General features: G+C 44.8%; 1 protein-coding gene across 2 annotated transcripts in view; it reads left to right on the forward strand.

Moving 5' to 3' along the window:
- Positions 1-16,183, forward strand: part of LOC124313956 — a 43,337-nt gene that overhangs the window by 11,104 nt on the left and 16,050 nt on the right. Inside the window, exon 2 of one of the 2 annotated variants that reach the window (XM_046778849.1) lies at positions 3,132-6,122. In XM_046778849.1, the coding sequence (XP_046634805.1) occupies positions 3,150-6,122 (2,973 nt within the window). In that variant the 5' untranslated portion in view covers positions 3,132-3,149. Of the gene's footprint in view, positions 1-1,998; positions 6,123-16,183 lie in introns of those variants that run through there. The other variant, XM_046778848.1, reaches the window with a different exon arrangement.

Consider the following 16,183-nt stretch of genomic DNA (forward strand, 5'->3'; position numbering starts at 1 on the left):
TGATTTTCCAAGTCTCTTTTTTTATTTTATTTACTAGCATCGTCCAGTTTTTACGATATCGTGTTGAAAAAAAGAAACAAAAAGATGGAAAAAGTGACAATAAAGGGACACACAGAGAGGAGTCGCTCTCGTTGACGAAGTGAAAACGCTTGTTGTTTTTGTATGCGGGACCGTCTAATATTCATTGACGGAACGAGCCACGCCAACCCGCCGTTATAAATATAAGTACCGCACCAGCCACACACGAGCAAAGAATATAACGAATGTGTACGTAGAAGCCATTTGACGTTGTTGTTGTATTGTTTTCTCTTTTTTTCTCTCTCTTCACCGTTCTTTTTTGGTGTGTTCCCCCCTCCTTTGTGCGGTGGAAATATTTTCGGTCGGGATAGAGCGGGACATAACGGATCGATGAATTCCATGATCGCAGCCATTCATCTTGTCATTTGTTTTTCCGTCGAAAACAACGAGAAAATAATCATTCCGCTCGCATTCTTCGCTCACCCATGTCCTCCCTTCTTCTTCTTCTTCCTCTTCTGCTTAAACTAGCGGAATAATAAATTAGGGAAAACGCGCAAAACGACGAAAATTTACGGCCAAATCTCATTTTTTCCATATAACCCGCATAGGTTTTTGTGTGTGTGTTTCCCCTGCGTGATTGCCGGCCGTTATTGAGCATGTGATATGTTAGGATACCCTCGATCGGAATGTCCAGGTCCGCCCGTTTTCCTCATTTTTCAATTTTTGCCTGTGTACATTTCTTCTCATTTTCCAATAATAATAATTGGTTTCTCCTCCGTGCTATCTCTCTCCTGTGTCAACGGGCAGAACTTTCCACGAGTTTTGGCAATTTTCCCATGCACCTGTGTGAACGGAAAAGTAAAAAAAAACAAACCACGATCGGCCGCTCAACTGAACCGAGCGACCACTTAGTTGTAGAAAGAAACTGAATCGAGTGTCAATTTGAACGCGGACGTGACCAATGCCGTTTCATTTGGGTGTGTGCTTTGGTCTACACGGTCGAAAGTTGTTTTTTGGGAAAACAGTTCCGTCACCTTCTCCTTCATCTTGTTCAAATTTTATTTCGGTTAATAAGCGCTGCCAAGTGCGTGTAACAAACTCGTCAACAAACGAGAATGTGCCGAGTGGGAGTCGATCGCGAAAGACAACTGGAGCGCGATACGATAGACTCTGCGGAATTTTCTCTTATCTAATGCGATTCCTCCCCGTTTCTTTTTCCTCTTCCATTTCAAATTAAAAAACAAAAAGAAAAATGAAAAAACAAATTTGAGACCTCTTTGGAATGTTCTCGACCGTCACGGAAAAAGTCGCGTCACATGTAACCGTTTTTGTGAAAAATAATTTCCTAATACGTCCATCACGACCCATCTGATGTATATCTTGGTAGAGAAAATGAAGAAGACGTTGCTCACCAAATTCCAGTTTTGAAAAATCCTCGACCTGGTCATCGAATAACAGCACCGGTCGCTGAACTCTCTCTCGTCTTGTTCTTCCTTTTTGTTTTTCTCTTAAATGCCGCAGATTTAGCTTCTACAATAAGCGGTTCTTCCGGTTATTTTCTTAGACTTGTGTGTGTGTGTTTCTCTTACTGTTATCTTCTCTAAAAGAAGAAGAAAAAGGCCTTTCTCCTCAGAAACACGTAGATATAAATTAAAAGCGTCGTTAAAACAAAAAGAACGGCCCAGTGTCTGCCGTGTGTGTTCATCTTCGCTTCCTGAAAGAAGAAGGACATGCCGGACATAATATCCCCTCCAACTGTCTGACAGATTATTTTTTGGTTTATGTTTAGAGGGGACCCTGGCATGACATTAAAACGTCTGGCTCTCCTTTGGTCAAACAAATAAAAACGAAACACACACAGAAATATCTAAGAAGAGACAAACTATTTTGGGTTTTTTATTCACCAAATTGATGACTTGGCCTATTACGCGTTTTGTTTCTCCTCCTCTTCGACTTGTTGTTTTTTTGTTTGTTCTACCTGTTGATGTCCGTTTGTTGTTTGGTCGTTCCCCCGATGATGACAAAGCGAATAACTTTTTTTCGTTGGGTTTCTGCGCGAATCCGTGGAAAAGAAACAGAAAAATCCAAGACCGCAAAAAACACAAAACTGAAGAAACATAATAACGTGTAGTCGGTGTTTTGTGTGACGTATTATGTAGATTCAGCTCCGTGTTTTTTGCCCTACATCCCGCCGGCCTCCAAGAGAGAGAAAGGTAAAAATAAATAAATAAATAAATAAATAAATAAAGGAAATATATATAAAAGAATAAGAAAAAGAGAAAGAATCCTCTCCCAAATACGAAACTGTTTGGAAGAGAGATATAGGCGGGCCCAGTGCTGGTTGTATCACTGTAGATACAAAGTCGCATGGGTGAGCGCTCGCCGCTATATCCCAACCCCAGGTATGCGTGTGCATAAGGTTGGAACTTCCCAACTCCCGAGTGTGTGTCCCGATCGAATCTTTTTTCTTTTTTCTCCCGGTGTGTGTACACATTTTTTTTTTCTTTTTCTGCTTGTGGCGATAGAGGAGGAGCCACCCATTTTGCCAGCCGGGTGGTAGAAAGAGAGAGAAAGAAAAAAGGGGTGGCGATGGAAAAAAGGAGAAACCGGCTGGCCTCCTCCCAGCCGCCGTGTACACATACAGGTAGTTGGAAAAGAACGAGCCAGTTGAGAGCCAGCGGCTCAACAGTCAACATTAAGTCTCTTTCTCTCTCTCGCTCTTTTTTTTATTCTCCTCTTCTTCGTTCAACAGTTAGACGCACATCAGCTGTGTGTCTTGTTTTTTCTTTTTCTTTGAAGGGAGGAGGATTTGAAATTTTCGTTTTGGAGGACACGAAGAACTTGAAACGTGTCCTTTGCCATCGGTGACTTTGTTTTTTTGTCCAGTTCTTCTTTGGCCATAACGAGAAGAAATTTGGAATCAAACGTGAAAGTGTCCCTGATTGGAATTTGAAAAAATGTGCTCGGCCGATTGTGAATCGTAGAAGGAAATTTTCCTTTTTTTCTTCGGTTGGTTTTTCTTTAAATTTTTATTTCGTGTGAGTTTGGCAACTGTTCGTGCGTTTGGGGTTCAGTCACCGGGGGCCCCGTCGACAAATAATTAGAAGATAAAGAAGAATAAGTTGAAGAAGATGGCGTTTCGTGTGCGTGAAGGCAAAGTTGTTCCGCCTTCGCTTCGATCTGATCACCTTGCCAACCGCTATGTCCTGACCGGTCCGATGAGTCACGGACCTGGCGGCGGATGGCGGATGCCTCCCGTCCATCGGGCTGCCGGACCGCAATCGCATCACTCTTCATTCGCTCATCCGTTCGACGGCCATCGTGAGCCACCCGAGGATAAGTCGTCGTCTAATGGCAAATACCTGTTTCGCTCATCGCAGCCTCACCTCCATCTACAACCTCAAGCCCATCTGTGGGCCAACCAACAACAACAACAACCGGGCTCTTTACGCGGTCACCCGATGCAACAACAGCAACAACAGCAGCCGGGCTCATTGCGCGGTCAACCGCCCATGTTGCCCCTACCGCCGCCACCAGCTCAAACGCAAATGAACGGAGGAGGATTGAAGAAACAACCAGGAGGCATGAGCAGTTCGCAACCGCTGAGACGGGCCGTTTCCTTCTTGGATCGACCGGATCTCGTCCAGCTGCAACAACCCAAGGGAAGTAGCAAACAGCCGAAATCGTTGAAATTCCAAGAGGAAGACGAAGTGACGTACGACCCTTGGTCGGTGGAGAACGGAGTGACGGCCAAGAAAGACGGCGGTGCTTCCGTCAAGAAGATGGGCCGTTCCAAGAGTTTTATGGATCCGTCGCAGAGTTCGACGTCGGCTGCGGTTACGAGCGGCGGCGGCGGCGGAGGCGAAGGCAAAGTTCGCAAAATGCTGAGGAAAAGCGCGTCGATTTTGTATCCGTCGTGGCTGGCGGCGGCCAGACGCAACAGCCAATCGCATCAGCCACCAGAAGGCGAACAACAGCAGCAGCTCAAGAAGGAATCGCCTCCTCATGCGTCTTCCAGCAAGCGACCCGCTAAGGAGGAATCACCGCGCCATCAGCCACTGGCCGAGGTCGAGGACCTTGACGTTGTCCATCAGGAGACGGGCCAGCAGCAGCAGCCAGAAGACACGCCAGTTGCCGACGATTTAACTGCAACAACAGGTGACGACGACGACGACGACGACGACGGTGGCGGTTGGGAATCGATGGAGAAAAACGATCGTCTGCCGGCTACAACAACAACTGGGAAAAGTGTTGTTGTTGCGGTAGCAGGAGCCGACGAGAGTCCGGCGGACGTAATGACAGGCGGGCCGACGCCCCGTCGGCCGGTGCAATTGCCGCGACTGGGCGAGCGCAATCGCATCATCGTCCAGTCTTCGTCCAGCACTTCGTCGTCGACTTCGCAATCTTCTCCCACGGTGGGCGATCACCCGAACAACAACGCGGCGGGGTCAGTCCTCTCGTCGACGTCGTCGTCCTCGACTTCCTCGTCGACGTTGCCCAAGAACAAGAAACCCACCGGCAAATGGCACATCTCTTCCGGCGGACCCAAATCGCTGGTTCAAATCACCGCCGTCCAGGTAAAACAAGCGCCGACCACCGTTACCACCGCCGCAACGACGACGACATTCAAATCAGCCGAGAGGCGATGGCAAAGTTTGATCGTCTTGCCGGACTTGACGACGGACAGCCCGGCCGAGACTCACCGCCACGGAGGATATCCGTCGGTGAGCGGCTCCATTTACCGGGAGTCGACGCTGGAGCAGCAGCAGCAGCACAAGAAGAGGAATAAATCGACGAGCGGATTAATGGCGGCCGGCCAAGGAGCCGGAGGATACCAGTCTGGATCGACGAGTTTCCTGGAAATGGATCGCGACTACGCCACCGTCAGCTGGGAGGATTTGAGCGATTCCCACATGTACCATCACTTGCATCCCATCAAGGGCTCCCAGTCGCACACGTCGCTGGCCCTGGGCCACCAGCAGCAGCAGCAGCGATTAACGTCTTGTCCTTCGTACGAGTCGCTGGATGATTATCTGATCACGTCGGACGACGAGTCGCGTCGCCATTACAACAACAAGACGTCGCATTCGCTGAGTCAGTCGCAATCGCAGTTGGTTTATTGCGATAGTTTCGAGAGTTTGCCAAGGCCGCCACCACCGGCCGACGCCGACTACAGTCCGCCCGATATTTCGCCCGACGACTCGTCAGAGACGCACCGCGGAGACCGGGAGAACAACAACAACAACAACAACCGCCGGGTGGGCGCCGGCAAGAACCGCGTCCGCGTCAAGTTGCAGCGTCTGCCGACGTTCATCCAGCGCCAGGAGGCCTGGCAGCGCAAACCCTGGAACCAAAAAGCCCAGCAGCAGCAGCAGCAGCTGCAACTCAAGGTCTTTTCTTCATCCGGAATGATTCCGGAAGCCGAGTCGCCGGAACAGAAACAGGGCGGCGGGCCAAATTGGCGACGCTCTCACGCTCTCAGCGTCGATCAAGAAGAGGAAGAAGTGGATGAAGAAGAAGAAGAAGAAGAAGATGATGAAGATGACCTTTCTCGCGGTCCCGGCCTGATCCATCATCGTGCGGCTGCTGGAGTGTCAGCCCGGGGAGGAGGAGGTATCAAGAGGTCGATCCCAGCAGCCGGCAACAACAGCAACAACAACAATCCGGATCCCGTCTACTGGCACGACTGGCTGCCGCCGCCAGCGGCTCTGCTCGACTGCGGCTGTGGCCTTTGCCGCATCACGGCCAGCATGAACGGATCGGGCACCTACCAGCTGAGGGCCCCCATGCCGTCGTCCTTGTTCGCGGCCCCGCAGCCGCCGTCCAGACCACCGCCACCGCACGTCTTTCCTCCGCTTCAATTGCACCGCCAGAAGCAACAACAACAACTGCAGCAGCAGCAGCAGCAACAACAACAACAACTTCATCACAAGTACCAGCTGCAGCATCAAGCGTTCCAGAAGCAATTGCGACAGTTGCCGGGCATCTTCGGACACATAGGCAGCAGCAATCATCACAAGAGTCACCAGAATAATAATTCAAGCGTCCGGCGTGATGCGTCGTTCAACCAACAACCCACCGCCAAACCACCACCACCTCGCAAGGTTTTTTATTATTATTTCTCATTTTTCCTTTTTCCTTTATGAGCAAATTGACGAGGCCAGAACAAAAGAAATACAAGACAAAATAAAGTTGACGGCCGTCAGACCGTTCGACCGGTTACACGGCGCCTGATGGCCAATTTTTCGGGGAAAATAAGACTCGGCTCCACTGATTCCGTCTCAAAACAAAAATTCCGAAATGGAGAGAGATGGGAAAAATGTACCTATAAAACGATGTGGGCTTTTTTTTTTTTTTTTTTTAGTGGGGGGAGAAAATGATTACGTGTAAAGAGACGGATGCATGTGAACGCAGCAGAAACGGAAGCATCCGCTGGCTGGCTGCAGACGGGTTCGAGGTCCCTCCTTTTTCCAGTCGTTTCTCCCAACATTTTTTAATTTTTTTATTTGTTCTTTTGTTTCTTTTTCAACGCAATTAAATAGCCAACAACAACAACTGGCAAATGAAAACGAGTGCGGGAAAATCTTTTTTTTTTTTTTTTTTTTTTTTTTTTTTTTTTTTTTTTTTTTTCGTTTGTCCGGGGAATTTGTTTTCTTAATGTTTTTTTCTTTTTTTTCTTGAAGCTGCGGGGAGCTCAGCCGAGCGAATCTTTTTCCGGAATTAACTCTCGAGGCGTTTGTTTTGTTTCCCCCATTTTCTTCTTCTTCTCCTTCTCGGTTGCGCTGTTTATTGAATCGAATAATCAACGTGAATCTCTTCCCGATAATAATAATAAAAAAAGCTTAAGATTTTCGGGGGGGGGGGGGGGGGTTTACAAGAGCTCTCCTTTTCCGGAGTAATCAACTGAACGCGTGTAGGTGTTTTTCGTTCGCTCACACAGCTAGCAGACACTCGTGTACACGCCCAGTTGGCTCGGGAAAAAAAGGAAAAAACAATAGGATCCCATGGAGATGTTTTTTATTTTGGTTTTTTGGTTCCTTTTTGTTGTTGTTGTTGTCGAACAATCTCGACATCATCAATAAGTCAATCACCTAGCCATGGGTGGAAAAAAAAAAGATGGAGGAACGACGCCGACGACGACGACGTTGGTCGGAGATGGAGAATAACAACAACAACAGACGAATTGAAAATGACGAGAGTCCCATGCCAAGAGGTCAATGGTTGTTGCTGTAGTTTGCTGTTGTTGTTGTTCCTCTTGTTTTCTCTTCCATTTCCTCATTTGGCTTTTTGCTGTTCTTTTTTTATGACTTATAACGCGAAATTCTTTTTCTTTTATTTCACGACTCATTTTTTGTTTTCGTGTCGCTATTTTTATCGTCTGCTGTGCAGACGGAGGAGCGCGACATTTGAATGACACAATCTCTTCATTCGTGATTTGAATTTATCAATTCAGAATTTTCTATTCTTTGTTTTATTGCCCGGGCTACTTCTTTGAAAATTGGCGGCAATGTTGACTTTCTTTTGTTTGTCATTTTTTTGTTTTCAAAAAATTCTATTTTTTGAATCAAACAAAAGATTTCACTTTCAAATTGGTCGAATGAAAATAAGAATATTCTTGTATAATATAGATGTCTGTCTGTGTCTCTGCGGATAACAATGGGTGACATGTTTTGGGGTTTGTGTGTGTGGAGGACATCCGGTACCGGAAGGGAGTGCGTATAGATTAGATCTATAGAAGGAAGGAGGAGGAGGATGCAAAAGAGTGAAGTGGATAGGAGGGCTGGGGGGAGGGAGGGAGGGAATCAGGTACATATAATATTATGGTAGACAATTGTTGCATCCGCAACCGGTAGGAAACTATTGGCCGTCGCTTTTGGTTGTTAGGTTGCACGACATTGTCATTGCCACATTCTCATTGTTGTCTACTCTTTCGTTGTTGTTGTTGTTGTTGTTGCTGTCTGTGAATTCAAGAGGGGGAGACAGAGACAACCCCCGTCCACTTTTATAACAACCACCAAGCCGCGGGTGACGTGTAAACGGAAGCGGCAATCCAACTTGGAAACGGACATTTTCTGCCTAAACATGTGTGTCCATAACCCAAAACAACGTCAATTTATTTATTTTGTTTTGTTCGTGAAATTCCAATATCTGGTTGTGTGTAATAAGGCCACGACAAGAAAAAAGAGAAAATTTTTGTAACTACATGAGCAGCCAGCCGACAGTGTACGTACGTAGTTAGATATCCAAGACGATGGTAATCAAATCTCCTCGGCAGCAGTCGGCCTGGTTGGAGGGTATAGAGCGTGAGAGCGCTCAACGCAAAACCGACAACTCTGATTAACATCCGGTTCTTCATATCCCCCCCCCCCCCCCCCCCCCCCACCAGCCACACCATCTTAGATACTGCACACTAACCATTGTTTCACTCTGGGGCTTTTTTCTTTATATCTTCTCAAGTCTTATGCGTCTAAAAATAAAGTTGGAATCTAATAAAAAAAGTTTTCGTGAGAAAATCACAACTTAAAAATCAAATAAAAATCGATGGCCACCGCGTCTCAATTCTTCGGGGGGGCTGAATCGAACTCGGAAATCTTTCGACCATCTGGAAAAAAAAGTAAAATTCTTTTTGAGAAAAAAAGCAAAACATTTCGGGAATGAGAGAATTCGTCTGCTTTCTGATTTTCTCCAACTATTTCCAGTCGACCTCATTATTGTCGCCGTTCGGTTTTTTGATTCCTCCATTTTTCTCTCATCCGTATTGGATTACTCTGACTTGGATGTACGCACAGCGTTCACGCGAGGTTACGGGAGAAATCACAGCAAGATATCTAGGGTAAAAAAACTACAAAATGAATAAATATCGACTGGGTTTTTTGGAACTTGTGTAGTTTTTTTTTCCTGCCGGTGAAAGTTGGGCGCACCTTTGACGCGATTGAACAAGTTCCTCCACTAGAGAATTTGGTAAATTGAACCATCATTCAGGAAAAGAAATATAGTGTCTGATTAATGTTCAATGAACTTTTGTGGGATGTGCAGTATATCTAAATAAATTTTTTTTTTTTAAATGGGGGGGAAAAAAAAGAAGGTGAATGTTGTTTTTCACGCTCATCACGGTGCATCATTCCCGGGTTACGGGCGCTCGCACGCATAAATAACGCTTTCCTTTAATACTCTTGGCATGATGTATGACGATTTGAGTTTTTTCTTTTTCTTTTTCTTTTTCTTGCTCCCCTGTTTGCATGATACTACAAACAGAAAATTGATTCACTTTTTCCTTATAGCCAGATGTTGTTGCTGTGTGTGTGTGTGTGTCGTGCAGGGCCGAGCTACACAGTGTCATTCACGCAGTGTAGCCCGATTTCTTTTTTCGGGGTCGCAACTAATTAACCTCGTTGTTGTTGATGCAGTCTCGGCATCTAGCAGCAGCCTAGCACTAGTGTAGTGGTGGAAGTAAGTTGTAAGTAGTGTAGAAAATGGGCTCATCGTCGTCGCCCGGGACTGGTTGAACTGCCGCTGAATAAGGTGAAGGCGCAGGGGCGGAAACTGGCGAGGGACCCCCCGATGGAAGTCGTCTGCCTTGTCACACACGGAGAGAGAGTGGCGAAAGGGGAGAAGAAGAAGAAGATGGATCGAAATTGAGCACTCGACTGATGAAAAGGGAACAAACAAACACATCAGAAAAAAAAACTCGTTCCGTGACACTCTTAACTTCTTTCTCGACCAATTTTTCCTTCTTCTTCTTTTTTGAAATGACGACGGAAAAGTTCCCCTTTGCCATTAACTTGGTTACTCGGTCAGACTTTCTTCTTCTTCTTTGCGATTAGAAATGTAAATAACGACGCCGTAACATTTAGATTTATTTATTTTTTCTTTCGGAGGGGGGTATAATCCAATTTTCTCTGGTGTGTCCTTCATCTTGAGCGTGAATTCCACATTCTTCTTATTTCGAAAATAATAATCCTTAGCCGTGACTGTTGGTGTTGCTGTTGCTCTCGAAAAATTGTTCTATATGGGGTTTTTTAATTTTATTTTTTCGTCATTTCTTTTCTTTTCACTTGTGTGACCGCCGTTTTCCCATAACCTTGTCAGCTTGAATAAAAACCTTTTGTCGGTTTGGGGCTGGGTCGAAGGACTCTCTCATCATCATCTTCGGGAGCGTTCGGCGACCGTGACCAAAAACTCTGCGGTCTGAGCTAGCGCTACGCAATAATATATTCAATGATACATACACACACGCGTACACAAAAGGCAGGCGAAAAAAGAACGACATATTGTATTCACCTTCTTTTTTATTATTATTATTTCGCTACAGTTAAAACGAAATACGTTTCAGAAAAAAAGGAAAAATGAAAAATCTATTGTTGCGTATTGCGGGAGTGCGTCTAGTATAATGAACACGATAATGCCGGCAGCCACGGTTGGCTGGTCGTGATTTGTGTCATTGCCATCCAACTGCTACACGCCGCCTTGGCGTCGATATGCAGATATATAATTGAGCTTGTTTCCGTAACCTTTTTTACACAAGAGCAACAGCAACAACAACAACAACAACAACAGGGGAAATATTATTCATTTCGCTCTATGGCGAAAAGGCGCATATAATGCCCGCGTTCACCTGTTAAACGCAACGTTTATTCAAATGAATGTATCCGTCGGGGGGGGGGGGGGAATAGTTTGCTCTTTATTTTTCCTTTTCAAACGGGGCGTTGTCCTTTCTGTCTCGATTCCAATTTGTTTTTATTTCCTTTCCAAGAATTTTTTGGCTGTATCGTATTATCATCAGCCCATTATTCGACTCCTATGACGAGGTGAAGACAAAAGGAAAATGAAGCAGACTAGACTGTTGGGTGGAGTCGCTTCTTTTTGCCCTCGGATGAAGTTGTCATCGTGATCGTTCAGTCGATCGAGCCTCTTTTGATATCAAATTTCCTCTCTTTCATTTTTTGATTTAAGAACCTGCCGATTCGATTTCTTGTTTGACGAGCAGATTTCCATCTGCAGTTCAATCAAATCCGCCCCTCGATTGTCCCTTAAGCCTCAAACGAATCAACTTCTCTTTTCTCTCTCTGTCTGATGCGCTTCGTGAGTCCCATCTGCACAACGTGTCGCCGTAATACATGTAGAGTGGTGCGTGAGCGGCGCTCGTTTCGTTTTTCCTCTCCAGCAAATTTAACTGGACTCCCCGAAAGAAAGAAAGAATAACAACTGAAACCTCAGCAACAGATTCTTTGGCTGTTTGAGAGTCTGCTGTTGTTATTTGCCTGTCTGCTGTGGTCTCTCTCTCTCCTTTTTTTTATTTTTATTTGGCTGCTCAACCGTTTTCACGGGGCCCTACTTTTGACATCGTAAAAATCCCGGCATTACGACGTGATTTCTCTTAATAGACACACAAAAACCCAGGACTCTTCTTCTTTTGGGATTTTGTGTTGTTTCTGTCTTTCGTTCCTCTCTCCCAGTGAGATTGCCCTCTTCATAGATCAGTTTGATTTCACCTTTTTTTTTATTTTTATTTTCTTCCACACAAAATAACATAAGTTTGGGAGGTCCATCCACCCTGTAGGATCGTTAATAATTTTATTTTATTTTACGTGGATATATACCTTGAGGTCGGTGGGTTGGTCGCCGATTGAATCGTGCCGTAAAACTGATTCCACCATCCCAAAACTATACGAGGAAGTGGTTGAATAAAAACGAAAATGTTCTGCGTCCAAATGGACGACGACGAAGGGGAAAGGCCATCAGTGCGAAATGATATCGTGAAAGATGATGAATAATCTCGCTGGGCATTCCGAATTCAAATCATATTTTAACTGGCAGACGTGATGGGCGCATCATTCGCAGTTGTCGGGAGAGAGCTTGGCCAGCAGTGGGAATCTAAAAAGGCCCGGCCGACACGTTAGATTGTGATCATGACACATTTGTTAAATGTTATGATGGTCGGAGAAAATTCCTGTTGGGAGGACGCAGTCGCAGAGAAAGAGCTTTTCCTGTTGTACTACTGACAGCGTGTTCCTTCATGTGAATGTTTTCTTCTTCTTCCTTTTCTTCTTTTGAAACGTTTCCAACAATCAGATTGAAATCACGAGCCCGTACTCTTTCCTGTCGTGGATTACTGCACCGTTTCCAATCTTCTCCCGACAAGTTTTCTTGTTCAATTCTTCTTTCATTTTTATGATGGAAAAGAAGAAACGTAGAAAAGAACCGGGTCACATTTGATTTAATACAACATCATCTTATACATCTACTGTCAATATAATAGGAAATAAGCGCTGCATTCTTCCGTGTTGGTTTTTTACCAATTTTGTATTGCAATTTGCATACAACTGAATACTCTACGTCATATACGACTTGGAGTCAATCGTAAGATGTAAGAGGTGGGTACGAGGAAAATATCGACGCGGTGGTTAGTGCGGGGGGAGGGGGGGGCATGTGATTTTCTCTTTCGGTGAAAATCAAATTCAATTCAATCACAAGTCGTTTGTGTCCATCAGCGGGCGGTAATTCAGCTCCAGGCGTCAATCAGTTGTTTCTTTTTCTTTGTTATTTTGTGTTCCTATTTTTCTGCTCTGTTGATGCACTTCGCCGATGAGCGCGTCTTCTCTCCTTTTTCTTTAGTTTTTCCTGGTCGATGGAAATTGAATCAGGAAATATAATAATAATAATAAATGTGCAGTCGTATTAAACCTAACCCGGCTCTAGCTAGCTCCGAGTCCGGCATATTGGTAAGGACGGAAAACTTGAAACGACCACGGCGTTGTAAAACGTCTACACCCCCCGTTGTTTTTCACTTGGAGCACTTGATCGATGATCGCCCTGGTGATAACTCATATAACTGCCAGCAGAACCCAGCAGCCAGCAACTACTCTACGTACATAAATATACACACACCGGATATTAAAATATTAAAAAAAAGTAGTCGTAAGATGGGAGAGAAGAGAAGAGCTTTATATGGAAGAAACAAAGAAATGATATCTCTGGCCAAAAAATGGTTTTTCACATGGTACATCATCTCAAAGAAAAGAAGAGAAACAAAAAATAATAATAATTCCCGTTCAATTCGAGCCGAATCGCATTGGATACACAGCAGTCAGGCGAATTCATCTGTATTTGTATTATTGAGTTCACACTTTTTTTGGGGGGGGGGGGGGGTTGTTGTTTCGTTTATTATTCTGCTGGTTTTTTTTTTTTTCTTTTTTTGTTTGTTTCGGGATGGAAGGCTTCGTGATTTTCTCTTTCAAAACCAACTGGTTGAAAACAAGAGCTTCGCGGTTTTTCTTAAAACAACGTTTCATCATCATCATCATTATCATTCCAAACCGGACGGCCACGTTTGTGTGTGCCCAGCCTTCGTCTTCTTTTTCTTTCTTTTTTTTCTGAATTTTTCCATGCCCAACTAACGAAACCGCCTCCTCCTATTTTCTGGCTAAAACTAATAATCGCACGGGAAATAAGGAGGATATAATTTGTGTGAAATCGGAACCCTTCCTACCCGCAAGGCAACTTCTCTCCCAATTGCATAATAGGGTACCGTAGTACCGTATAGGTCTGAGAAGCCGAAAAAAGGCCCAATTCAAATAATCAGATGATAAAAAGAGCCAACGAGCACAAGGCAAAATGCATCGATAGATGTTGATGGGGGCCAACGAAAACCCCAGAAAAAGTTTTAAAAACTTCAAGCCTTGGCATCTGACGTGCGTCAATTGTCTCGTGCGGTCAGCTGCTACGTGTGTATATCTGCCACAGCTGATTAACACACACACACAGTCGGCCGTCCTCAATAGCTTTTTTCTTTCTCTTCTTTCGGCCTTAATATCGCCAGCTGAATAGAACATTGAGCAGCAGCACTGGGTCGGAAACAGGTTTTCTCATACCAAAACGAGACATTTTTTCCGCGTCTTTTTGTTCTCGTTTATGTCGGCTCTCATTCCGGCCGATGGTTTTTTCCCTTTTTCACTTGTGCTCTTCTTCTTCGCTCGAAAAATCACGCTATAGCGTTCTGTTGTATACCCGAACCCGTTGGCCTACATCGGGTTGCGCATTAGACACAGCCCGCACGACAGCCCAGTGTAAAACACGGAAGATTCCAACCTAATTTCGTCTCTTGTTTTTGCCTTTCAAGGGAAAAAAGGGATTTGACTTTGGTTACTACTTGGTTCAACGAGATCAAGTTGTTTCTTTGAACTCGGGTTGACTTAAGAATCGTTGGCCAAGTCTCTCCTTTTACGTTTGGCAGGGCGTTGAGTCCACGCGTTCTCAATTTTGATTACAGCACTCGCCGGCAGAGATGAGAGTTGCCGCCCCGGTCGATAATGCGATACGACCGCTACGCATGGTCTAGTTCATTATATAAAAAAACAAACAATCGAGCTTGTAAATTATCGTTAACATTCACTGCACTGCGCATCTCTTATATTTATCAATGTGGGAGCTCCGGAGTTCAACTCGCCAATGAACTTGCACACACAAGTTTTAATCGCATTTTGGCACAGGCGAAATTGTTGACTTGGGATAGTTTATTTGAGGTATGCGACAACTTATTGCATTGAGACTTTATTGTCTCCGGCATGTTACGATCGGATGACATGATTTTTTGTTTCTTTCCCCCTTTTTTCTTTCTTATTTTGACGTTAGACGTTACCTAATGTCATCCGCTCACGAGCGCCATATAATTTTCCCTCCTTATCGTTTTCAATCGACGTCTCAGACTTGTTCTTCCTCTCGAGTTCTCCCGCGCCACCACCGAGGGACTCTGGCAAGCGCACGTTTATTGACGGGTGACGCAAAAGAAAGAGAAAGGCACACACACACGCACATCCTGCTGCTGCTGCTGCTGAACGCCGTCTGTATACCGTTGGGGGCATCTACCGACAAGATTGTCACTTGTGTCAACTTTATTATTTTCTTGCCAGCAGCATCAATTTCTGTTATAAAAAAAAAAACCGTAACACAAAACCAAAGTTGTAATATATTATTAATGCAAACAACCTGGCAGTCTCACCCCCTATGAATAACGACGTGAGACATTGTGACTGTTTTTCATCTTGTTTTCGTGCTCGTGATCGTATCATCATCCCAGGGGAAAATGATTAGATATGATTCGATAATGATGACTCGTCAAAAGCAAAACTTTTTTATTTTCCTTCTCTTCATTCCTTCCTTCCTACGTGAGAGGGGGGAAATATCGTCCCGTCGGGATTTATTGAAGGATCACGTATCATTATTTATTGGACGGGATTGACTGTGAAAAAGGGCAGGGAGGACGGGGTATGGTTATAATGGAGAATGTGCACGTACTCTACCATCGTCCATCTGACCATAAAAACTTTGATTTTTTATTTCTGATACCGTTGGCCGTTGTTGTTGTTGTTGAGATTCACACACGCCCCCACTATCCGTCCATCCATCCGGGAAAAAAAAAAGTTAACTTTTGAAGGATAGCCTCAAGGCATGTGGTTTCATTTTCCTTTGGCGTGTTTGTCGGTAGTCTTCCGCTACTGTGAATGTATAAGCTCGCGACTAATAACAGCTCGGCAGTCGATTTTTCTTGTTTTCTTTCTTTTCCCGGACGGATCGTCTTTTTGTTCTTCTTCTTCCTTTTCACGAAACAATGGCGTGTGTTGTGATTGACCGGATGGGAATCATTTCGTAATCTTTTGCTTTAGTTTTCCTTTTTTTTTCTTTAAAATTTCAGCCAGAAATATATGTAGAATTTGATGTGAGTATGCGGTGATTTTGGGTGAGGAGCTGCTTGCCACCACCGGCGTCTATTGTCATCGTTGCGCTGGCGCAATGACCAGTTGATGTTGAAGGACGCGCCTGCGCTTCAATCATTTTTTCGTTCACTCTTTCTCTCTCCCATTTTTCTTCAAATGCGTTCTACGCATATAGGGCTTCTTTATGACGATGTTCGTTCGCAATATGCAGGGCGAACTAAAGAAGAAGAAGGAAGAGGTGATGGCGGCTCCCCTTTCCACAATGATGGCGTCTATCAATTCAAAAGGAGGAGGGAGAAGAAAATTCCATGGCTCTTTTGTTGACACGAGAGTTTGTTTTTTGTTTTTTGACAAGAGAGTGAGTGCCTTCTCTCTGTGTGTGTGTCTTATGTATACTAAAAAGGAAGGGTTGGGGGGGGGGGGGGGGGTTTCAGGGGTCCCCGACCAAAAAG

This window comes from Daphnia pulicaria, chromosome 10 (genome assembly GCF_021234035.1).
Source record: "Daphnia pulicaria isolate SC F1-1A chromosome 10, SC_F0-13Bv2, whole genome shotgun sequence".
Lineage (NCBI taxonomy): Eukaryota > Metazoa > Arthropoda > Branchiopoda > Diplostraca > Daphniidae > Daphnia > Daphnia pulicaria.